This window comes from Betta splendens, chromosome 24, assembly GCF_900634795.4.
Source record: "Betta splendens chromosome 24, fBetSpl5.4, whole genome shotgun sequence".
In the NCBI taxonomy this organism is placed as follows: domain Eukaryota; kingdom Metazoa; phylum Chordata; class Actinopteri; order Anabantiformes; family Osphronemidae; genus Betta; species Betta splendens.
The window spans coordinates 2154059-2177992 of record NC_040901.2 but is presented as its reverse complement, the minus strand read 5'-3'; the positions used below and the strand labels follow the sequence as shown (position 1 = coordinate 2177992).

Genomic DNA, 23934 nt, shown 5'->3' with positions numbered 1-23934 from the left:
CAAGAAGGGTCATACAAAAAATATCTGGATGTTGTCATGTTTCAACTGTAACAAATTTGCCATACAGTATGTAATAATAATAATAATAATAGTAATAATAGATAATGTGAGTTGACTGGTGGGACCTTGATATGTGAACAGATGATTAGCAGTAAACTAAGCTTTCAGTGAAAACTGTGATATTGGTCAGACCTGATTCTTTTCTGCAGCACAGAGATGGAAAAAGAACAGCCAGTAAATCGTAACTCATACTGACAAGGGCAGATTTCTTTCAGCAAAATGCCAGGAGTCAGTCGCGGACATGGGCAAAGTAAAAGTACACTGGATTTACCACATGGAAGGAAGCACAGACTTAACAATGTGTCCAAATTCATTCAGATACTCACTGACTAGAATGTAAAATCTAGATCATCAGAGCCTTATTTGGGTCTGAACACAGCTTCTACCTAGTATTTAGTGCTGTACATTGGCTCCATGCTGCCTTTCAACAGGCTAATAGGAACAAACAATACCCAATATAATATAGTGAGTATAGTGTTTTGAGTTCCTGAAATCCTACAAGTGGGCTCATCATTGTTTTAAAGAGGAAATTAAGGTGTTGCCAGCACAACCATTATCAGAAGAAATAAGATGAAAGATCAACATCCCTGGCTTAGTTTTAAAGAAGCTCCAACCAAGTATTAACGTGATAGAAAATTGTCCCATGCAGTTTGTGTTGACGTGCTGAGAGGAAATAGCAGTTAAGTTATCCAAGAGGTACCGACACCGAGGGACATCACCAGCTTGGGTAGACAGTGGAGGAATGCGGTCCACCAAGCACAAGCCTAATGAGACAGAGCTCATGTGAAGCATGCCAGCCTGCGTCCTTCATCCGAGGCCACCAAATATGAACAGGAGATGCTGGCGAAGATGAGGAGGAAAGGGAGACAGCTATACGGACAGAGGAGGGGAGCGAGGTAAACAAACGGGAGGAGAGGATCGAACACCGAATCGTCAACATACTTTGACGGCTGAGGTTAAACCGTCCTGTCCGGTGGTCGTAAAAAAGCAAGTTAAGAAGCTGCATGTGCTGGTGTACACACAGGGTATCTTATTAAAACGAGCCGACGCCACGCAGAAACCGCTGGGGACGTAGTTAGCTAGCAGGCTAACGGTAACGCACGTTGACGTATCAAGGAACGTCAGTAACATAAATACCTGGAAAAATCAAAGTATTTCATTTAGCTAAACAACAGAAACGAGCTGAATGGTAAGTCAAACGAAGATTCGCGTTTCCTACCTGTTCAAGTCTAATGTTCCGCAGCAAAATATTCCATAGCCGTTAGAATGAATTAATTGGACAGTAATAAAGGCAAACGATGTTCCTGATGTCGCCGCGCTGCTCGACGTAGCCTCTGCGTGTGATGGCGTTAGCTCTACAATGAAGAAGCTGCCGCCGCTCCGCCGCTGGTGCTGCCTTCACGGGTTATAGGAAATATCAATATAAGCAAGAAGCAAGGAAATGTTTAAAACAACACAGTTTTGATAATCACGACAATAGAAGAATATGGAAGATTGCAGAGGATTAATCATGTCGAGGAATAGGCCGGAGAAAGTATGTAACCTTTGTAATGTCAAGATATAATGTTCGATCATAATTAGTTGGTCATTTAGATTCAACCGCAGCCATTAATATTGAATGGGTTTAATGGCTGTGAAGTTTCTATAAAAATATTTACGTTTTTTTTAAATATAAATGAATGTCGCAATTAACGAAAGTTGTAACTTTTTTGTTTTTTTTATTCTGGGGAAAATAAATGATCTGCGTACAGTAGCTTCCACAGTTTTTTAGGAGGCACTGGAAGAGGCATAACGCACCCGAGTCCCTTGACTGACCAGCCATCTATCCAATCAGATCCAGTGAGGAAGACAGGGGTGGACGTACGTGAAGTAATTGACATTTATAATGAAAATATGTTCAGCATAAAAATAAAATATTTCTTACACCAAAAATAAATTAGTTGGTTGAAGCTTAATGGCATGTCTACAGCACATGAAGCATATGATAATAAGTACACGAAGTGTGCAAAAAAACCCACAAAGGTTATCTAGATATAGATATAGACGTGTATAAGAAGTATAAAACTATCTCATATTAATAACATTGTGTTTTTATAATAGGTAGTAGTAGATGGTCCTTTACTACAATGACCACCTACTGCTGTATATCTATATTTAGTTTATACTGTAACATCAGGGCGCCATCTTGTGTTCATACACAGAGAGGCCTGCGTTTTTGCCTCTGACGAGTACACCTACACCACACTACACTGACTATATACATATAATTTACTATTTAAAAGAAAGCCTGACAAGATATTGATCAGTGTTTGCTAGCTAAGCGGTGGTTCAGGAACCACACGACTGGTTCCTCCTGGCCACATGTGCACAAGTGTTCCTGCACTAAACACCAAATCTTGAATACTTGGTAAAGCTGTCTTTCACGTAATACCATGCAGATCAATGATTTGTAGACAATATAGTAATACACTATAGAACACAGAGAAAGAAATGTCCAACTCTGGCCTGCTTCATCCTACAGATGCCATTGAGAGCTCAAATGAAAGCTTACAGGCTGTAGAACAACCCTATATTGCTATATTAGCGTTCACTGTATCCTAAAAGCTTATATGTAACAATCTGGGAAAATAATTAATAGGTAGGAAAAAGCTGCACCTTCTGACCCTTTGATCTCACCGGAGACGGAGACTGAGTACCATACCCCAACTTGTTAAATGGGGTTCTGAGGAAGTGGAACAGGATTGGTTACTTGTGGCTGAGGAAACCCCATACCTGGGCCTTTTCCTTGGGCTCAAATGAAAAGAAAGGGATAGTTATTTTATATGGTCGGAAGATAAAGAGTGCATGATGATGATGATATGCAGCATGTGGGAGTGGTAAACGCAAGACCCTCATAATTGAGGGACCTTCATAATTGAGGAGCTTTCGTGTCTTATGCCATTGAGCTGGCTTTTTAGGACTTTCCTTACTCGTTGGAGGCTTTCAAGGTTGCCATTCACAACTGTCCTTCATTTGAGGTTGTGGAGCCAATGGGAAGCCTCTTGCACAAGTATCCATCAAATGTGGCATATACTAAAGAGATGCACTGTCCCCACTGCTGTTTAAGGTGGCTGTGGTCAAACCTCTATTGAAAAAACCAACCCTTGACCCTGGACAACTAGCAAACATTAGGCCCATTTCAAATTTACCCTTTATTTCCAAGATTCTCGAAAAAATCGTGGCTAAACAATTATCTGACCACCTTAGTGGGAATAACCTGTACGAAGTTTTTCAGTCAGGATTTAGAAAACATCATAGCACAGAAACAGCTCTGGTTAGAGTCACTAATGATCTTCTATTAGCTTCGGACAATGGTCTAGTTTCTGTCCTTGTCCTGTTAGATCTTAGTGCTGCATTTGATACAATTGATCATAACATTCTATTACAGACACTAGAACATAGAATCGGGATTAATGGAACAGCATTGGGATGGTTTAAATCCTATTTGTTGAACAGATTCCAGTTTGTTCATGTTAATGATAAATTCTCCACACGCACAAGGATTAGCTATGGAGTTCCACAGGGTTCTGTGCTGGGTCCAATTCTGTTTAGCCTATACATGTCTCCTCTAGGTGAGATTATTAGAAAGCATTCTATTAATTTTCATTTTTACGCAGATGATACTCAGCTATACATGTCCTTGGAACCAAATGAAACAGATCAACTAGTCAAAATTCAGGGTTGTTTAAAAGACATCAAATCCTGGATGTCACAAAACTTCCTTCAACTAAACTCAGATAAAACCGAGATTCTTATTGTTGGGCCTAAAAATCTGAGAGAGACACTATTGAGTCAGATAGCCACCCCTGGATGGCATAACATTAGCTTCAGATTCTACTGTGAGGAACCTTGGTGTCATGTTTGACCAGGATCTCTCTTTTACATCATACATTAAACAAATCTCCAGAACCGCCTACTTCCACCTTAGAAATATAGTTAAAATCAGAAGCATCCTCTCTCAGAGCGATGCAGAGAAACTGATCCATGCATTTGTTACCTCTAGGCTGGACTACTGTAACTCCTTACTCATAGGATGTCCTAACAGCTCCTTAAAAAGCCTACAGCTCATTCAAAATGCTGCAGCCAGAGTTCTGACAGGACTTAGAAAGAGAGATCACATTTCTCCTACATTAGCTTCTCTGCACTGGCTGCCTGTAAAATGTAGGATAGAATTTAAAATTCTCTTACTCACATACAAAGTACTCAATGATAAAGCTCCTTCTTATCTTAAAGACCTTATAGTTCCTTATGCTCCCAGCAGAACACTTCGTTCTCAGAGCGCTGGGCTACTTGTGGTTCCTAGAGTGTTTAAATGTAGAACAGGGGGCAGAGCTTTTAGCTACCAAGCTCCTCTCCTCTGGAACCAGCTCCCTCTTCAGGTTTCGAGAAGCTGACACACTCTCCACCTTTAAGATTAGGCTTAAAACCTTCCTCTTTGATAAAGCTTATAGTTAGAGATGGTTCAGGTCACTGGCAATTATTGTTAGTCACAGGAACCATCTCTTAGTTAAGCTGCAATAGACATAGACTGCTGGGGGACTTAATTTCATACACTGAGCTCCTCTGTTTCCTTCTACCTCCTCTGTCCCATAACCTCCCATCATTGTCCCATGTTTAACTAACCTTGTCTCTTTCTGTCCAGTAGTTGTGCTTCTCTCCCCCCCCCCCCCCCCCCCCCACCCCCACTCTTTCTCCCTCTCTGTCCTCACCTACAGGTATCATTGGACTCAAAGTTTGGTGTCTGTGATGGGCAGCTGCGGATCCAACCATTCTGCCTGCGTCCAGTCCCTGGTCCTACCATCCTGCCTATGCTCTGTTGTTGCTTGTTGTTGCTTGTTGCTGTGCTTTTCTATCTCTCTATCCTCTCACCCCAACCGGTCGAGGCAGATGGCCGCCCACATCCAGTCTGGTTCTGCTGGAGGTTTCTTCCTCGTTAGAGAGGGAGTTTTTCCTCTCCACTGTTGCTGTCAAATTAAATGCTTGCTGTATGTGGGATTTGTTGGGTTTAGTTGTGTGAGGTTTTAAACCTTACTTTGTAAAGTGCCTTGAAATAACTTTGTTGTGATTTGGCGCTATATAAATAAAATTGAATTGAATTGAATTGAATTCTGCATAGGTCTAAAACCCCTCAGGCCAAATAATAAACAAGACTGGCTAAAAATCCCAAATTCCATCCCAAATCCAGCACCCTGAGACTGTACGCTAGTCGCAAGGAAGAAGGCCGAGGACTAGTGAGCGTGAGAGCCACTATCCAGGATGAAACATCCAAGATCCATAAGTACATCAAGGATAAGGCCCCGACAGACGACGTGCTGGGTGAATGTCTCAGGCAGTGGAGAACAGAGGATGAGGTGCTGGAAGAGGGACCATCATGGGAGGACAAGCCCTTACACGGGATGTACCACCGGAACATAACTGAAGTGGCTGATCTCAACAAATCCTACCAATGGCTTGAAAGGGCTGGGCTGAAGGACAGCACAGAGGCACTCATCCTGGCTGCACAGGAGCAGGCCCTGAGCACCAGAGCCATAGAGGCCCAGATCTACCACACCAGACAAGACCCAAGGTGTAGACTGTGCAAAGAGGCCCCTGAGACAGTCCAGCACATAACTGCAGGGTGTAAGATGCTGGCAGGGAAAGCATACATGGAACGCCATAACCAAGTGGCTGGCATAGTATACAGGAACATCTGCGCAGACTTGAATCCCCAAGGTCAAAATGGGAAACACCTCCCAAGGTGGTAGAGAACGAGCGAGCCAAGATCCTGTGGGACTTCCAGATACAGACAGACAGAATGGTAATGGCGAACCAACCAGACATTGTGGTGATGGATAAAGAGCAGAGGAAAGCCGTGGTGGTGGATGTGGCATTAACAAGTGGCAACATCAGGAAAAAGGAACATGAGAAACTAGAGAAATACCAAGGGCTCAGAAAAAAAAGAAGGCTTGGAAGGTGAAGGCCACAGTGGTGCCTCTGGTGATCAGAGCACTGGGGGCAGTGACCTCCAAACTGGAGGAGTGGCTACGACAGATCCCTGGAAAAACATCCGACATCTCAGTCCAGAAAAGTGCAGTCCTATAAACAGCAAGAATACTGCGCAGAACCCTCAAGCTTCCTGGCCTCTGGTAGAAGACCCGAGCTTGGAAAGCGGATGAGACCACCCCCGGAGGGTGAGAAGGAAGTTTTGTTTTAATTTTTTATATGAAAAAAGTGATCTGGTTAATGGAACAAACAGTTGAACTAGAAATGAAAAAAACTCATGGTTCCATCTGCTGTTTTTCCTAAGCCTTGCTATAATTTGTTTCCATACTTCATCTAGATACGGGTATCTACATTTCCTTTAGATTTCTTTCCCATGAACTTTGTGATCTATATTTAAGTATAAATATACTCAATGCGTGAAGGTCTAGACCAAACTTTTGCTCTAGATGTTCATCTAAATGGTTAGTTGGACGTTTATAATACATGCACACACACAAGTTCAACTATCAATTCTTTATTGTACATAAATGCAGCACATCACAGACATAGGTGCGGCAAACTGTTCATATATAAAACGTAAAAAATTTAGAAACAGTTGAAACAAAAAACAAGATATAAAAGCTGTAAGAAATATCTTGCTGCAGTCCAGTAGGTGTCAGCGTTTCTCCATAGACAGTTTAGCTGTTGATTTTTACAACCAACATCTGAACATGTAAGCTGTAAATATCTTGTCCCAGCATTCACACAGTGATAAAGCAGCATTTGTGAGGCTCAGAACACGTAAAGTCAGTCCAAGGCTACTGCTGGTGCTTGTTACACCTTTGTGTCTGAAACTCTTCCACTGTGGTTACAAAAATGGCTGGTGTGAGGAAGGAAGGCTACAAACACAGTTTAACAATAAAACACAGAAAACAGACATACTGTAAATGTAGCACAGCTCCACGGTTGCCAGGTAATTACTGAAAATCTGGGTGTTGATTATTGTAACAGTACGGTTTTATTTACACAATGCCAGGTACAGCTTATATCACCCACTTATCTTGTTTTCAACCCATCCTATCCTCTCTTATACCCAGCGTATTAGTCCATTTACAAACGTAATAACTCACCTTATTGAAATGTAGTATTCTGTCTATGATGTACGTATTACACAGACTAGAAATGTTCACACAAAAACAAGTAAAAAATATTGCTTGACTTGCAAAGACCAAAGGCTAATCTTGGCTTCCACTGGAAGCATAGACTTACAGTAGACTCATGTGGGAAACAGCACATACATGTAGCAGTGATGCTTCCTCAGTCCTTAGAGACATGTCAAAGCTGGCTGCCATATTCCTCCCTAAGAAACAAGATGGACACATCTTAATTTTAAAAACACCATGAAACCCTTAGAATGTTTTATTGAATGCATTAAATCATCTTATACAGCTATTATTCAGTAGGTAACCTGGTTAAAAGACGATTGATGCTGTGATTGCAGCACATACAACGTTCAGGCCAGTTGATCTGTTTTAAACCTGTCCAGCCTACATGACTAGTTACAGTAGTTATCGGATTTACAGACCTGAAGCTGGGTCCCTCCACATCCTCAATAGTGTCAGGTAGGGCCTTATTAGCCGTCTCAGGCAGCAGCAGGGTCAAGGCAGAGCCCAGGATAGGGCAGACGCCACACAAGACCATCGGAACCTTGGGACTGATGTTCCTCAGCAGGTACATCATGGGAGCCAGGACGCCTCCGGTCCGAGCACACATGGAACCTATACCAATGCCGTTCTGTCTGTGGAGTAGAAGTAGTAACATAATATATGCCTGAGCTTATATCTGGCCAGCTTCTACACTGCACACACACACACACACACACACACACACACACACACACACACACACACACACACACACACACACACACACACACACACACAGACGCGATTTCGATAAAAAAAAAAAAATGTTTATGTTTTTTTAACTCAATTTTGATTTTGACTCTTTAAATCTCAAACAAAACACATAATCCAGCGCTGTTCTATGGTTGCGCCGTTCATCACTGTGTAGTGTATGAGATGATCGCGCAGCCAGCGGACACTTGCGGCAGAACATATTAGGTAACAAAGTAACTCTTAACATAGCGGCACCTAATGAAGAGTCTGGATAAACAGTGTTTGTTACCGCTACTACATCCTGGGCACCAGTGTTTCATTCGTATGTTCTCCTGTGTCGCTGTAGTATTTACAAACCACAAGCTGAACTTTCTATAACTTGCAGCTTAACGTTGTCTTGGTTTGATATTCAATGCTTAAGAAATTAGGGCGCAGCCTTTCTCCTGCTGCCGCAGAAAATTGGTTTGTTTCCTCCGATATTTCGCCAGCGGCTGCGTTATTTTGCCGTCGCGCTGCGCCGTCTAATGAGCAGCAAGTCTAAGAACGATCTAGTTCCAGTTGACTGGAGGTGTGACCAGCACCATTTAAATGTAGCCTGTGATGTTAGTTGGGTGTGGAAAAGTCCTGCTGATGTACGGAACTGCACTAAAAGTCATTTAGGATCTAAAGTGACACTTTATAGCTTCTCCTGTGCTGCTGTAAATGCTTCACACATTAGCACATCCAGCTCCTACAGTAGCTGAGCTACTCATTGTTATTATTACTGTAATACTGTATTGCATTCAACTACAGGTTCCATGCACTAAACATGATCCAACTTGTCATCTAGGAATAATGACACAATCATTAGACATTTTTATGAATGCAAGGTCACAACTCATGTCTCATGACCTGTCTTTGTACATTTCCTACCAACAGCGTGGTAGTAATGATACTAAATGTCGACAGAACTACTGTACATCTGTAGTACATGTACAATTCAATTCAATTCATATAGCGCCAGTTCATAACAGAGATAACTCAAGGCACTATACAAGGAAAGATTTAAAACCTCACACCGAAACCCAACAAATCCTACATACAGCAAACATTTAATTGCAATTATAACAATTTGACAGCAACAGTGGAGAGGAGAGAACTCCCTTTCTACCAAGAAAGAAACCTCCAGCAGAACCAAGCTGGTGGGTTCTTCCAGACAGTGTGTTGGTCTCTGTCTCCAGTCACTTTGGTGAACTATGGAATAAATACAATAAGTCAGGGACTGTTAACTCTTTGTTCTGGACCCACTTCAGGATGTTCAGAATGGGATCATTTATCATGACACGGTCCTCAGGCTTCCACCACCATCTGTACTCTGACACGCCAAATGTCTGGGCTAAGACGACAATCAGCAATGCTCAGTCACCATTGCATAAAATGTTGTGGTTGAGCTTGTGCATGAAATAAAATATCAGTGCAGACACAAGCTGCCACTTGTTTTCTAAAGGATAGCTAACAGGTTCTGTTGGGGACCGAACAGTTGTGTCAAGTCAAGTCAAGTCAAGTCAAGTCATGTAGGCTTTAATTGTCAATTCAACCACATACAGTTCAGTATACAGTGAAACAAAACAGCATTCCTTCAGGACCATGGTGATATGCATATGCAGCATGCTAAATTTACAACATAGAATGACAACATAAATAGACAGAACTACGTAGGTGAACTTTAGATGGAGAAAATAAGACGCCAGCTTACCTGATAACAGTGGGGAATATCTCAGCTGAGTAAATGTAGATGATAGACAGAGACGCAGTGATCCCAAACTTCCCAGTCATGGCCAGGACTGTTCTGACCACATACAGGTCTAGAATACAGAAAGGTCAAGAAGTTACCAGAGGCACATACTGGAAACAAGAGGAAGACGTGTGTCTCAGCAGAAGCTCGTGAAGCACCACGTACCACTGGGGATGAAGATGGTCAGCAGGCAGGCCAGGCCCCCCACGGCCAGGAACGCCAGCTGGGAGATCTTACGGGAGCGGTTGAGGGTGAACAGGGTGATGGTGCGTGCAGGCATCTCCACCAGGCCAAAGATCAGCTGGGTCAGATAGATGTTCATGCCAAAGTCTGAGATGTTGAGGGAAAGGCCGTAGTACACCAATACATTGACGAACCTGAGTCAGGGAGAGAAGCAGGGAACCTGCTATTGTCAGAACTCGACACGATGGAGGACCCGAACGCACAGCACAGACAGGACTAGGCTTGAGGGGATTTATTAATGACGTGGTCGGGCAGGCAAAGGTCGGTCCACAGCAACTCCAAAACACTCCAGCAACAGCAACAGGCGGGGACACGGCAGAGGCACGGTCAAAACAACAGGCAGGATACTGGTACACAATCAGACCTACGGAAAAACGCTGTAGCGTCACAGGTATATGAGCAAACAATCTGGCGGGGAACTAAGGTGAGTACTGGTGACTATATGCACAGGCTGATTACTAATACAGAACAGGTGGTGGAACACATGACTGAAAACAAAGCTAGAACTAAGACTGGTAGGAACAAACAGGAGATGTCAAAATAAAACAGCAAATGGCAAACAGCCTAAGTGACACACGTAGAAACAGGTGGATGACTTTGGATAGTCTGAAGGTTTAGTCATGCCAAATAGATATCTTTTCAGTAGAAACATTTTACCACCAATCCAGGTGGCTTCTTTAGGCTGAAGGAAGTTGGCAGAAGTCCACACATTTACCTTTCAGTAAGGTTTCCCCTCCCACCTGTAACAATGGGCTCGTTATGAGAACAAAGAGCTGAGAGTAGTGAGCAGGTGAGTACTCTCTGGGGGAGAAGCTTGAGAGTACTCAACTGCTCACTACTCTAAGCCCTTTGTTCTCATTACGAGCCTATCGTTACAAGTGGGAAAGGAAAACTCTATTGAAGGATAAATGTGTGGCCTTCAGCCAACTTCTTTCACACTGAAGAAGTCACCTGGATCGGTGGTGAAATGTTTCTACTGAAAAGAAGAAATCCAATTGACATGACTCAACCTTCAGCCTCTACCTAAAACCCAACAGTCCAGCTGACAGGACACAAATTACAACACCATAAAGTATTCAGGCTTCAACTAGAGGTCACCTTCTGTTTTGGCCTGTGATGGTCAAACCTTCATCTCAAACTTTCCATTAGGAGAACTTTTCGAGGGGGGACTCATTGCATTTACTGAGTTATCTGATGGAGAGATCAGGTTACACAAGTTCTATGGACTTGCCTGCAGCAGATGCTTCACTGCAGCCTCATTGTAGGATTATGATTCATCAGAACAGCTTTGACAACTCTTTACTACAGAGAAAAAAACTATGTTACGTTCTAGAAAGTCACGTCAGGTAGACAGATAAGTCTATAACTTTAGTTCTTAAAATTCTGTCTGAAGCTGCTTATGTGACCTTTGACCCATGTGAAAACCGTTTGTAACCTTTACCTTACATTTCTGTTGCTTGTCACGTGTGACCCTCTAGCAAAGCAGTCAGTAAACAGAACCACCATATTCCTATGTGTTCTGATCTGTTCTATCTGTGAAACTAGGCCGGGTCTACTTTCTGTTCCTGTCCATGTGGACGTAAACAACCAGAGCAGGGTTCGCTCCCACTCACCAGAGGTAAAACACAATCAGAGACTGCTTCCTCATCTTTGGGGTTCGAACCAGGTCGATGAAGGAGTATTTTCTTCTCACATCTGGCTTCTCCTCCGTACAGACCTGATGACACAGACCATGACTCTGACTTGAGGTTCACAGAGCACAGCACCGTTCCAGCAGTTTGCATGTTTAAATGATAACTACAGATCGAAACATTTATGCAAAGACTGTTTCATATGCTGGAAAGTAGATTCTAAAGCAGGAGACAAACTCTCAGACGGAAACATCCCAAAGCGGGATGTTTAGCACTAAAGGTATTTTAGGTTCTAATGTGACACTTTTTGCAACCTTCACCTACAATGTATTACTGCAGGGATTGGATTCAGTTGTGTCTGTAGCTGAGCTACTCATTACTCATTACTACTCTATTGTATTCAACTACAGGTTCCATGTACTAAACATGATCGAACTTGATGATGAATGAACTGTGGCTGCCTTTAGATGAGTCATTAGACATTTCTATGAATGTGAGGTCAAACCCTCAGAAGAGGTTTACACAATTTCTCTTAGCAGGTCAGACAGACACAACATAACTCATCAGTGGCATAGGAAGCGTATGAGTGTGATGTGGAGACGTAGAAAGATTCAGTAACTCATTCACGTTGTCTTAAAATGTCAATAATACATATTGCATAGCATCAGCGCTACCTGGTATATGTGCAGGTCTTTTGGCAGCGGCTTCTCATTCATCTGCGCTGCTTTCTGGATCAGCTCCCAGGCTTCCTCCTTCCTGTCGTTGGCCATTAACCAGCGAGCCGACTTTGGCAGCACCCTAAGAATTAAAGGCCAGAATAGGTGAGCTCCTACTGGACGCTCTGCTGCAGGTGGAGTATATAGTAGATATATACAGTACATAGGACTGATCAGCCTGTCATAGCAAGTCAAAGGACAGGTGGAACTGACAGGTATGTTGGGACACGTTAACGGAATGAGGCTATTATTCATTTTAGCAGGTTTTTCTGACAAGTCGTTAAAAATAAGGTCACAGATAAGATCTAACAAACTAGAAATACTCCTCCAAGCAGAAGCACAGAAAAGATGGGATCTGTCAGTGTTCCTAGACCTTCACTAGGTCTGGTCCATTCTGTTGCCCACTCACCAGATGTAGACCACAAAGAGGAAGCCTGGCGCTGAAATCGCCAGCTGGAGTTTACGCCAGTCTCGTATGAGGTAAGCCACGCCAGCCAGCGAGATGTAGCCGAAGCCGAAGAAGTAGTCGGTGATTATACCGGCCAGCATCCGCTGCTTGGATCCTGTCCATTCTGTGCCTGCATTGAACAAAGAGGCCAGTTAATGCACAGCTGCTTGGGTACAACATATGGAACCACCACCACCGCCACCACTACCAACAAAATCATGTTACTTAGAGCCTAGTTCTGACACTGATGTTTTTCACATGTGCTTTCTGTTAACAATATGTCTTTAAGTCCCAGGTGATGGTTTACTACTGGTCAACGTAACGTGTGGAATGCTTTCTCAAACCGCAGTTATGCTAAACCTTAGTGGAGTTCCATCACTGGCCTCAGACCCTGCTCAACCTTTCAGGTTTAAGTTCAGTTTTAAGCTTTAAGGATAAGGTTTTAAGGCTTTAGGTCGGATGGCATCATGCCTGGATAAAACTGAGCTGATTTTGTATGTTGTCACAGAACTCAAACAGGAAACTGACCCAGGACAAAGGCATTCATGATCACACCAGAGATGGATGTTCCCACCATGAAACGAAGGACAGTGTAGGTGTAGAAGTTAGGAGCAAAAGCAGCACCAACACCAAACACAGCCTGAATAGCGAGACTGATGAGGATGATGATCCTGCGACCATACCTGGGAATACAAGACAAAGAGTTAAGCAGGTCCCAAGACACAGTACGGTGCAGTAAGGTGCAAAAAAGAATGAAAAAAAGACTATAAACACAGGACAGACACACAGATGTGGGTCATTACTTATCAGCCAAGGTCCCAAACAGCACAGCTCCAACCAGGAGGCCAAACATGTAGATGGAGGAACCCACATTGTTTAGGCTGGCGTTGTCACAAATCAGGTCCCACTGCAGAAAAAAAACCCCATCAGGACCGGACCCAGTCAACTTGTGGTTAAAGGAGCACGTCCTGCCTTGATCTAGTTCAAATACTCTCACATTTCATGAGATCATTATTCTTCACAGGGCCCAGAGCCCTTTTCCTCCAAGGTCCCAGTGGCTACTGGAGAAATAGCAGCAGACTTTCTGCTGACACAGTAGTTGACTTGTAATGTTGTTGCATGTGACACTGCTTGGTCCAATCAAATAATTTGTCATGTAACCGCTGGTGCTGCCCACTCTTCAGATTAAGTGTTACAAAACTTGCTGTGTGTCGAGGCACAGAGAGTCACATGCTTCTGCTCGGCCCCCTCACATGTCTGAGCTTCACAACGTGTATTTTCCTCACCTCGGTTACAACAGTGCTCCTGAAGGTCTCCTTGCTGTACTCCCAGCTCCCTGGGCAGCTGCTGGCAGCTTGTCCACTGCCAGGTGTTACAGCTGCACTGTGGTTTAGGAGCACTCTACACTGTGGCTCAGGCTGCCCATCGACGGCAGGCATCAGGCTGACGTTTGTGTGGGAACGGCAGAAATGAGGAGGAACAGCCCCAGTGAAGACGGACACCAGCATGTGGAATGCCAGGAAGATTTGCGGCAGACAAATCCAAATATACAAAATCTTCTGGAACCTCCCAAACCCTCCAATAAGGCAGAGAATTTCATCAAAATTCATTTCTGTAGCTGCTTCAGAAGCTTTAGTCTAATTCAAATATTGGACTAGAGGTACTTAGCGTCAGATAACCTGTGTGTTGCTGTGCTGAGACTAACATGTCTGGCTAAAGAGGATCACTTACCCGCAGTGGATAGGAGGGAGCCACATCAGGAGGCGTCGGCTTTCTGAGGGAGGAGCCCGGTGACAGGATGCTCACCCTCCCCATCTCCTAGTCAGAAAGTATCATAAAATTCTTAGTAACCAAGTAACTTAAGGTCAGCTCTCACACAATCACAGGACGGTTTTAAAGAAAACGTGCATCAACTCTGATGGATTTGTTTTGGTTTCACTCTTAGCAGGGCAGGGAACCAGGAAAAGGCATGAACATTCCAGCTGGCATTAACTCTCCCTTTGAATCTCCATGTGGGTGGAGTTAGTATCTAATCTGGTGGCACCAAAAACAAGTAATGCTACAAACTACAACCTTCTCTTATCACTAAGGCCTACATCTGAACCTTATCAGGTTTTGTGTTGCTTCAACCAACATCACAGGTTTAAACACGGGAGAGATTCTTTGTCACGGCTTGGAGCGGACACCGCCACTGACAAACCACTCACAAGTGAAACTGTGCCTTCAGGGGAAATCGGAGAGGACAGACATTCTTTGATGAGGTGTGGGGCTGTGAACGGTCAATAGAGGAATTCCTTTTCAAGGTTTTGTAATCTCCACAGCAGGGAAGAGCGTTTACCCCGCACATGTTCAAGGCCTGGAGGCTGGTTTGTTCTAAAGCTTTTCCGCTGAGCGACCTCAATGCTGTTATGTCTTTGGTTGTTGTCACGCATGCATGCACGCACGTACACAGGGACGCACACATGTATATGTACACACATTACCGCTTTAGGTTAATGATCACATTAACTTAAAGCGTCAATGTAGCTTTGTATTTCACTACTGACTTGAAAGTGAAAGCTAAATGAAGTGAAACATGTTTCAGTGTGAGCTTGACCTTCAAGAGAAACAGCAAACAGCGGAAACATTCTCCACTAGTCTATTCAATAAATTGTGTGCAACCTGGATGTGTAAAGCTAAAGGTTCCTGTCACAAACTCACTCACTCTACTCTCATCAGCTACTGCTACCGCTACTGAGGCCAACAGAACTCCTTTAACCGCCAAAACACAAAACTGGCCGTCTCAACACTACGCTAGAATGAGCGACTATAGAACAGGTGTAGGTGATGAGCGTGATTGGAACACAGAACAGAACAGGAGATGACATCACACCACAAAGACACCTAACAGAACAAAGACAACAGCACCTCCAATTGCTGGAGGGCTGGTTGCCACAGTTTTCATCTCATTCTGTGCTTCAGAGCTGATTACTGTCCCACTGTAACTAGCTGTTAGAGTTTCTTTTTCTAGCTGTCTCACCTCAGCTTGTTCTTCCTCTTTTACAAACACCCACACAACTGACTAAGAAGGTGGATGAGCAGAAGTAATGAGTCCATATCGACCTGTAGGATATGAATGAAAAAAATGCAGAGAAGATTTTTGTCTGCATTAAACACCGCTCTATATTACATGTACATGTAGACACCACAGGACACACAGGCAGCAGGTCTATTCACATCAAACCTTTATTGTTGGGTGAAGGTGATTTCCAGTCGTATCAAACTGCTGTTTCTCCATATAATGACTGACCCAAGTCAGCAGCACTCTTCGTCTGTGTTCCAGTGAAGCTATTGAGGGAGTTGTTTGTGAAGGTTGCTGCTGATAACACAGGAGACATTCACTGAGGACCTTGGACAAATCACAACAGAATCACTGCAGAGTACTGTATATAAACACAGTAATTGTTGTGGCTCAGATTCATTCAGAAACTCACTGAGAATGTAAAATCTAGATCATCAGACCGTAGCTGGGTCTGAACACATCTTCTACACAGTATTCAGTGCTGTACACTGGCTCCAGGCTGCTGCTCAACAAGCTACAGCTCTGGTTTCTCTAGAATTCTTGCTCAAGTGCTGAAGTTAATGACCTCGCCATATTCCGTGTGTGTGGGTGGTAAACACGCTGATTTGTAAGTATATCAAGGTTCCTTACAGTCCTGTCCAATTATCAGTACGTTCCTGTCAAAAGGTTCATTCTGCAACTATTATAAATAAGTGACCGATGTGGTTAAGTGAACACAAATGTTTTTCTATATTGAAACATATTTTTGACAGCAAGGTCACAGGTTCAAGTCTAGCTGCAGGAGTTGCAAGTCAGTGACTTCTGTGCCAGTCCCGAGCCTGGATAAATAAAGGATTTGCATCAGGAAGGGCATCCGGCACAAACACTTTCCAAACAACCAAGCAAATCATTTGCTGAGGCTGCGTATGTCTCTAGCAATACAGTAGGTGAAATCTGAATGTCTTCATCTGGATGAAGGTAACTGCGTTTCCTTTAGATTACTTTCCCATGAAATTTGTGATCCACTAAACTATAAATATACTCAATGCATAAAGGTCCAGATTAAAGTTTTGCTTTAGATATAATGGACCAGCCAAAATGTCCTCACTTTGTCTAAATGGTGGGAAAATGTATTTTTCTATTTCATTTGCTGAGAAGCCGTCAAATAAGATATGATGCTTGCTACAGACCAGTAGGTGTCAGGGTTTCTCCACAGACAGACTTGCAAAGACCAAGGGCTAATCTTGGCTTCCACTGGAAGCATAGACTTACAGTAGACTCATGTGGGAAACAGCACATATTGTACATGTAGCAGTGCTGCTGCCTCAGTCCTAGAGACATGTCAAAGCTGGCTGCCATATTTCTCCCTAAGAAACAAGATAGACACAGCTTAATTTAAAAACATTACTAAACCCTGAGACTCTGTTTTATTGACGACATTAAATCATCTTATAAACAGCTATTATTTAGTTATGTAACCTGGTTAAAAAAACGATTGATGCTGTGATTGCAGCACATACAATGTTCAGGCCAGTTGATCCATTTTAAACCTGTCCAGCCTGCATGACTAGTTACAGTAGTTATCTGATTTACAGACCTGAAGCCGGGTCCCTCCACATCCTCAATAGTGTCAGGTAGAGCCTTATTGGCCATCTCAGGCAGCAGCAGGCTGACGTTTGTGCGGGAACAGCAGAAATGAGTGGGAACAGCCCCAGTGAAGACGGACACCAGCATGTGGAATGCCAGGAAGATTTGTGGCAGACAAATCCAAATATAAGAAATCTTCTGGAACCTCCCAAACCCTCCAAATAAGGTCTAATTCAGGTGTTGGACCAGAGATACTGGAGCACATCAAAGCTGTTCGAGCATCAGATAACCTGTGTTGCAGTACTGTGAGACTAACATGTCTGGCTAAGGAGGATCACTTAACCACAGTGGATGGGAGGGAGCCACATCAGGAGGCGTCAGCTTTCTGAGGGAGGCGACAATGCTCACCCTCCTTATAGTCAAAAAGTATCATATCTCAATTTCTTTGGTAACCCAGTGACTTAAGGTCAGCTCTGACACAAACACTGGATGGCTTTAAAGAAAACGTGCATCAAATCTTATGGATTTGTTTTGGTTTCACTCTCAGCAGGAAAGAGAACCAGCAAAAGGCATGAACATTCCAGCTGGTATTAACTCTCCCTTTGAATCTCCATGTGGGTGGAGTTAGGATCTTATCTGGTGGCACAAAAGACGAGTAATACTACAAACTACAGCCTTCTCTTATCACTGAGGCCTAAATCTGAGCTAAACCTAAGCTTTGTAATCTCAACAGCAGGAAAGAGCAGAAGTTTAACCCGCACATGTTAAGAATTAAAGATAAGAAAATCTTTAATAGTCCCTCAGTGGGGAAATTTTAAATGTAAATGTAAATGTAAATGTAAATGTAAATGTAAATGTAAATGTAAATGTAAATGTAAATATAAATGTTAAATGTACATTAAATGTAAATGTTAAATGTACTTCATGTCACTTTCCTCTACCTCTCCCTCTCCCTCTCCCTCTCCCTCTCCTATCTCCTCTCCCTCTCCCTCTACCCTGTCCATGTCCTGTACCTGTCATGTCCTGTCCCTGTACCTGTACTGTAAATGTAAATGTAAATGTTAAATAATTGCAGAGTGTAAAACTGGATTACATGAATGTGCAAGTAGAATCCACCCCTACCCTCAAACAGCGCTCGTAATGCAGATCAGTGATGTGGAGTCAAACACCACAAACAGTGCGCACAGCTCCACCCATTTATATATAATATTTAGATTTACATTTAACATTTAGATTTACATTTAACATTTAGATTTAACATTTAACATTTATATTTAACATTTATATTTATATTTAACATTTACATTCATATTTAACATAAACAACATAGTTAACAGTCCTGATTGCAGACTCTGACAGCAGCAGGTAGGAATGATCTGAGGTATCTCTCACACAGCGAGGGTGGATCAGTCTGTTACTGAAGCTGCTTTCCAGAGCAGACACTGAGTCCTCCAGTGGGTGAGAGTCCTGGTCCATGATGGATGTCAGTTTAGCCAGGACCCTTCTCTCACCCACCTCCTGCACCGTGTCCAGAGTGCAGCCCAGGACAGAGCTGGACTTCTTGATGACCCCGTCCAGTCTCTTACTGTCCCTCACTGTGATGCTGCTGCCCCAGCAGCCGTACAGGGTGGCTGATGCCCCTACAGAGTCATAGAAGGTCTTCAGGAGTGGCAAAAGACCACAGTCTCAGCAGGAATCTGAATCTGCTCTGACCCTTTCTGTACAGTGCATCTGTGTTATGAGTCTAGTCCAGTTTAATGTTCAGATCCCTGGTTGTGCATCGGTGAGATAACAGCAGACTGCTGTCGGCGGAAATCCACCACCATCTCCTTTGTTTTCCCTGTGTTGATCAGGGGTGGTTCTAGTGACTCCACAAAGTCCTGAGTAAGTCCTATACTCTGCATCGTCATCATCGCTGATTAGTCCGCAGAGTCATCAGAGAACTCATGTAGAACACAGCTGTCCGTGTTGCAAGAGTGAAGAGGTAGGGGGCCAGTACAGTCCCCTGTGGGGCCCCCAAACTGCAGTTCAGAGTGCACACTGCATCCTGCAGCCTGTTTGTGAGGTAGTCCATGATTCACTCTGTCAGATAGAGGTCCACAGCAGCCTCCTCCAGTTTGAGTTTAAGAAGCACCGGCTGGATGGTGTTAAAAGCACTGGAGAAATTTGGAAATGGAAAAATTATCCTCACAGAGCTGCCGGGCTTCTCCAGGTGAGAAAGAGCTCAATGTAGGAGGAAGATGACGGCGTTGTCTGCTCCTATGCCGCGTTGGTAGGCGAATTCCAGCAGGTCCTGGTAGGTTCCCACCGCAGAGCGGAGGTGACCCAGGACCAGTCTCTATAATGTCTTCATCAGATGGGATGTGAGAGATACTGGTCTGAAGCTGCTGTGATCTTTGGCATGCAGTGTCTTAGGCACTGGTACCACACAGGAGATCTTCCAGAGCCGTGGTACCAATGTGGCTGCCCATAGATCCCCTAAGGGATGGGTAAAAATGCAGAGAGTAAATTGATGTGGGATCAATAAAGTTCAATTATTACACTCCAAGATTGTATGCTGTGCTTCGGAGCTGATTATGGCCCTGCTAGAGTTCGGCATCTCACCTCGGCTTGTTCTTTACCTTTCTTCCTCTTATTGTCATCATTGGATGTTTGCAGGCCAACACTTAGCTAAACCCTGTATATATTGCGATTACACACAGCAAAATGCCTGAATCAACATTGTTGTTGCTTGTTGGCTTCAAAACGACAATGCTGAATCACAGCCAACATCTCTAAGGAGCTTAGTTTAGAACCTGTGAGCACCACCAAAAGGAGCCTGCATCTCTATTTACCCCAGATAGTCTGCAGTGCTTATCTTCTACAATAACCATGGCAGAGGCCTGAAGCCCAGAACCAAGTGGATTCGTATTGTGACTGTCTTTGGGTCAGTGTCGGTACATTCTATGTATCTGAGCTCAAACTCTCAGCAACAAGCACATGCCCACTGGTACCATCTATACAGTACACTGGATGATCCACCTGCTGGTGGCGCTACAGGAGCGGGCAGAGGAGCGTCACTAGCACAGTAAAACCGTCAGCCATGGCCTGATGCTTTAGTCCAAGGAGTAGCATCAGTAATGTTACAGTAACACAGAAGCCTGTGTCGACAGGGCGTTGGCCTCACATGATGGATGGGGAAGGCTGGGTCCTCACTAGGACCCTTCAGTTATTGTAAATAATAACGGAATGTGAAGTCAAACTGGCCACATACTGATTTAACTGTTAGTTGCACCCAGATAAATGTGAGCGAGGCCACAGACTAAGAATAAACACACGGGCAGGACTTGAAGGCCTTGGAGCGGCGCAGCAGTTATGAAGACAAATATTTCCCCAGTGGATCACTGAGGAGGGGAGAGGAGACAGAGGGGAGCTTTGTCCCCTTCCCTGTCGGAGCTCTGCCAGTCCCCCCCAACACGCCCCCGCTCCCTCCAACCTTCCTGCTCCCGTTCCCTGGCCAACACAGACCCTCTCACCTAAGAGATGTTGTCACTGCTCTGCCGCTCTCTCCTGCTCATCCTCGCACAACAGGTAGGAAGACTATTGTATCTTACTATTCTACCACTGAAGGTGGACTGGAGCTCCAATCACCTGCCAGTTCTTCACTGGTGCTTTTTAGACGTTGCTGTTCAAATGGCAGATTATTGGAACGCATGCACGTTCAGTGTTCTGCATTTATTGCGCTGAAGGCTAGTCTGTATTTAAGTAAGTGTGAGCTGGCAGAAGAGGAGCAAAGTTTAAGTTATGTGTGTTGAAAGCTCTCACCATGAAATGAGCTCATTCAGTAAACCTAGCAGCCAGACACCAGATTTTTGTCATAACCCTCATAACCCCTGAGCCCAGAGACTTGGAGCACAAGTGGGAAGATGCAAAGTTTGCTTCTAAGCAAATGCAGCAGCAAACAAACTGCTATTAAAGGACTTAAACTGTAAATTAAATATCTCAACAGAAATTCAGAAAGTGTTTTATACAGTATTACTGAAAACAGACCAATGTAACCCAGAGATATGTTAAAGATTAACCCTGGATTTATAGATTTAACATTTTAAATGCAGCTTTGTCACAATAATGTCACCTGAAATGGTTTCAGTTCCTTAATTTGCGTTAGATCCTCTGTTGTGGTCTGATCAGTGCTACCATAACTACTGTGCAGATGTGTTATGACAGACTTGTAGCCGCAGTGTCGTTGTCAGACGCCATTCCCTCTATGACACATGGAGCAGGGGTGTGATGGTGAGGGGCTTTGCTGTTGACAGTTATCAAGTAAACAGTACAGTAGATACCACAGCATGCCGTCCTACCTAGTTTACACTCACAGGGACAATCATTTTTTTCTAGGTAGACAGAAACCATATGTAACAATCATTGACATGATCCTATTGGCGTCCAGTCCAGTCTAAGTGAAAATCTACTGGATCAGTCCTGGTAAAAAGAACCTACTGTGAAGCAAAGGACTAAAGTGACCTGAGGTTCAACAGTAAGCACATGTTATTACAGTATGTTATTTGATTTGACACAATCTAATAAACCTCTCACTTGAGACTGGATCAGTCCCCAGCTATTTTAAACATGCAATTGTAAGCCCTATTCTTAAAAAGTCAAATCTTGACCATTCTGAGCAAAAAAATTACTGGCCAATATCTGAAAGCTTCCTGTTATGGAACAAAATAAACTGTTTGCTAAATTTCAGTCAGGTTTTCGTAAGTTGCATTCCGCTGAGACTGCTCTACTTCACAGATTTTCAATGAGGGATGACCAAAACCATCTCGGGTAGTAGGTAAGAATGAAGGGGCCCTTAGATTCCTCCATATTTTCTATGCAGAGAAGTTATCATTCATTCCTCCACCGAGATGTCTCGGCAGATTGTTTGCAATGGGCTCACACACTATAACTAGTGCTTCCTGGTTTGATCTGTATCTGCCCCAGCAATGGTCAGGCTGAGAGGGGGCGGGGCCATGCTGAGTGGGGGTGGAGCCAGCCTGCTTCAGCACAGTTTCATATTTGTGGTTAGTTGTATGAGCCAGAGTACAGCACCGATGAGTTACGCCGTATGAAGGAGTACGAGGCTCCCCGTAGGCCGAGAGGGTGTCTGGCAGAGCCCAAGATTTAACACTGCTGTTGATACTGTGGATAATACAATGATAACAAGAAATAGACATCAGTCTGAATTAGGCTTTTCTGGGTCTGTCCTCCAGTGGTTTTCTTTTTACGTGATCAAACTTTCAATGTTGCTATTAATAACATCAATTCTGAACTGGCTGTTCTTTCATGTGGAGTCCCACGGGGTAGAGTCTTGGGTCCAATCTTATTCTTGTTACACTGTACATATATCCTCTTGGTCAGATCATTCGTTGAATGTGTCTTATCATTTTTATGCAGATGATGTTTAAATGCATTGTTCCTTTAATGATTTAGAGTTTCATTTAACAATGTTATTGGAGTGCCTGTCATCCATGGAGAACTGGCTTAACAAAACTTACCTCCACATAAACACCAGCAAGTCTTAAACTCTGATTATTGCACCTGACAAAAATCAGACAGCTCAATCAACTCCTGTTCAGTCAAGCAAGTTGTGTTTGACCAATCTATGTTCAATCGTCACACAAGACAACAAAAACTGTTTTTATCATTTGAGAAAGATTTTTAAATTAAGAAAAATGTTATCAAAGGCAGATCTATAAAATGATTCTTCATGATGATGATGATGATGATTACGTGTGATAACACTGGTTTTGTTATGTCCACAAAGGAGCAACAGTTACTGTACTCAACAAGAACATCAAATTTCCTGTAACACAATTCCACTGTGTGCTGTGGTTTCCTGCTGGTCTGCATCTGAGGTGGAGTGGAGGTCTGAGGTGTTAATGTGGCCTTTAGAGAGTGCGAGGGCTGCCTGTAGGACCCACAGTCTACAGTAACATGACCCACACATGACTTGTGTCAGTGTGGAGGGTCCAGTCTGGTGACCTTGCTCTGCTGATTCAGACATAAATAACTTTTATCGCCTCAGGTACTATTGAACCACTGGGTGTCTGGTGGAAGGAACCAGTTACTGTCCTCATAAAGTACATGTTCTGGTTCTATCTGTTCCACACAGTATATGATATGGAACAGATATGTGATGCACAACACAGGCATGAGTTCATCACTTCCTGAACTGATCTGTAGTACAAGCTGTGCATGTTCAGCTGGGCTGTTTCTGACTTCTTGCCGTTCCTTAGGCTGTGCACCTAAGGATTAGCCCCTGCACGGCACCAGAAGTGGCCACTTTATTCTCTTCATTTAACTGTGACACTGGATGCACTATTGGAGTCTTTTGTCCAGTTTTAGAAATAATTCGAAGAGTAATAAAGAGTAATATATTTAACACTTTATTTCCTTTGCTGATTATATTCCTTTGTTTTGTTAATATGAAAATGAATACATTTGGATAAGATACATTTAATTGAGGGAGCAAAGGAATAAAAGAGTTTCACACTGTAGTAATGAACCAGTATC

General features: G+C 43.4%; 2 protein-coding genes across 7 annotated transcripts in view; both read right to left on the bottom strand.

Annotated features, from left to right (window-relative positions):
* Window positions 1-1428, bottom strand: part of fynb (FYN proto-oncogene, Src family tyrosine kinase b) — a 44043-nt gene extending 42615 nt beyond the window's left edge. For 2 of the 5 annotated variants that reach the window (XM_029140795.3, XM_029140798.3), the window contains exon 1: window positions 1280-1426. The gene's annotated coding sequence lies outside the window, so the exon portion shown is untranslated. Of the gene's footprint in view, window positions 1-1279 lie in introns of all 5 variants that reach the window. The other 3 variants (XM_029140793.2, XM_029140796.3, XM_029140794.3) reach the window with 3 other exon arrangements.
* Window positions 1429-6579: 5151 nt separating this feature from the next.
* On the bottom strand, window positions 6580-17701 carry si:dkey-119m7.4 (uncharacterized protein LOC560629 homolog). 2 transcript variants are annotated; one of them, XM_041069472.2, is made up of 15 exons: window positions 17408-17701; window positions 17083-17177; window positions 15994-16128; window positions 15790-15872; window positions 14502-14588; window positions 14057-14346; window positions 13574-13677; window positions 13299-13453; window positions 12732-12900; window positions 12281-12404; window positions 11589-11692; window positions 9898-10109; window positions 9694-9802; window positions 7646-7858; window positions 6580-7420 (listed from the first exon to the last, which is right to left on the bottom strand). In XM_041069472.2, exons 6-15 carry the CDS (start codon window positions 14276-14278, stop codon window positions 7396-7398), a joined length of 1437 nt encoding a protein of 478 aa, XP_040925406.1. In that variant the 5' UTR covers window positions 14279-14346; window positions 14502-14588; window positions 15790-15872; window positions 15994-16128; window positions 17083-17177; window positions 17408-17701; the 3' UTR covers window positions 6580-7395. The 2 variants fall into 2 exon arrangements, with proteins under 2 accessions (XP_040925406.1, XP_028997594.1); XM_029141761.2 differs by lacking the exons at window positions 14502-14588; window positions 15790-15872; window positions 15994-16128; window positions 17083-17177; window positions 17408-17701 and having other exon boundaries at window positions 14057-14493.
* Window positions 17702-23934: the final 6233 nt, after the last annotated feature.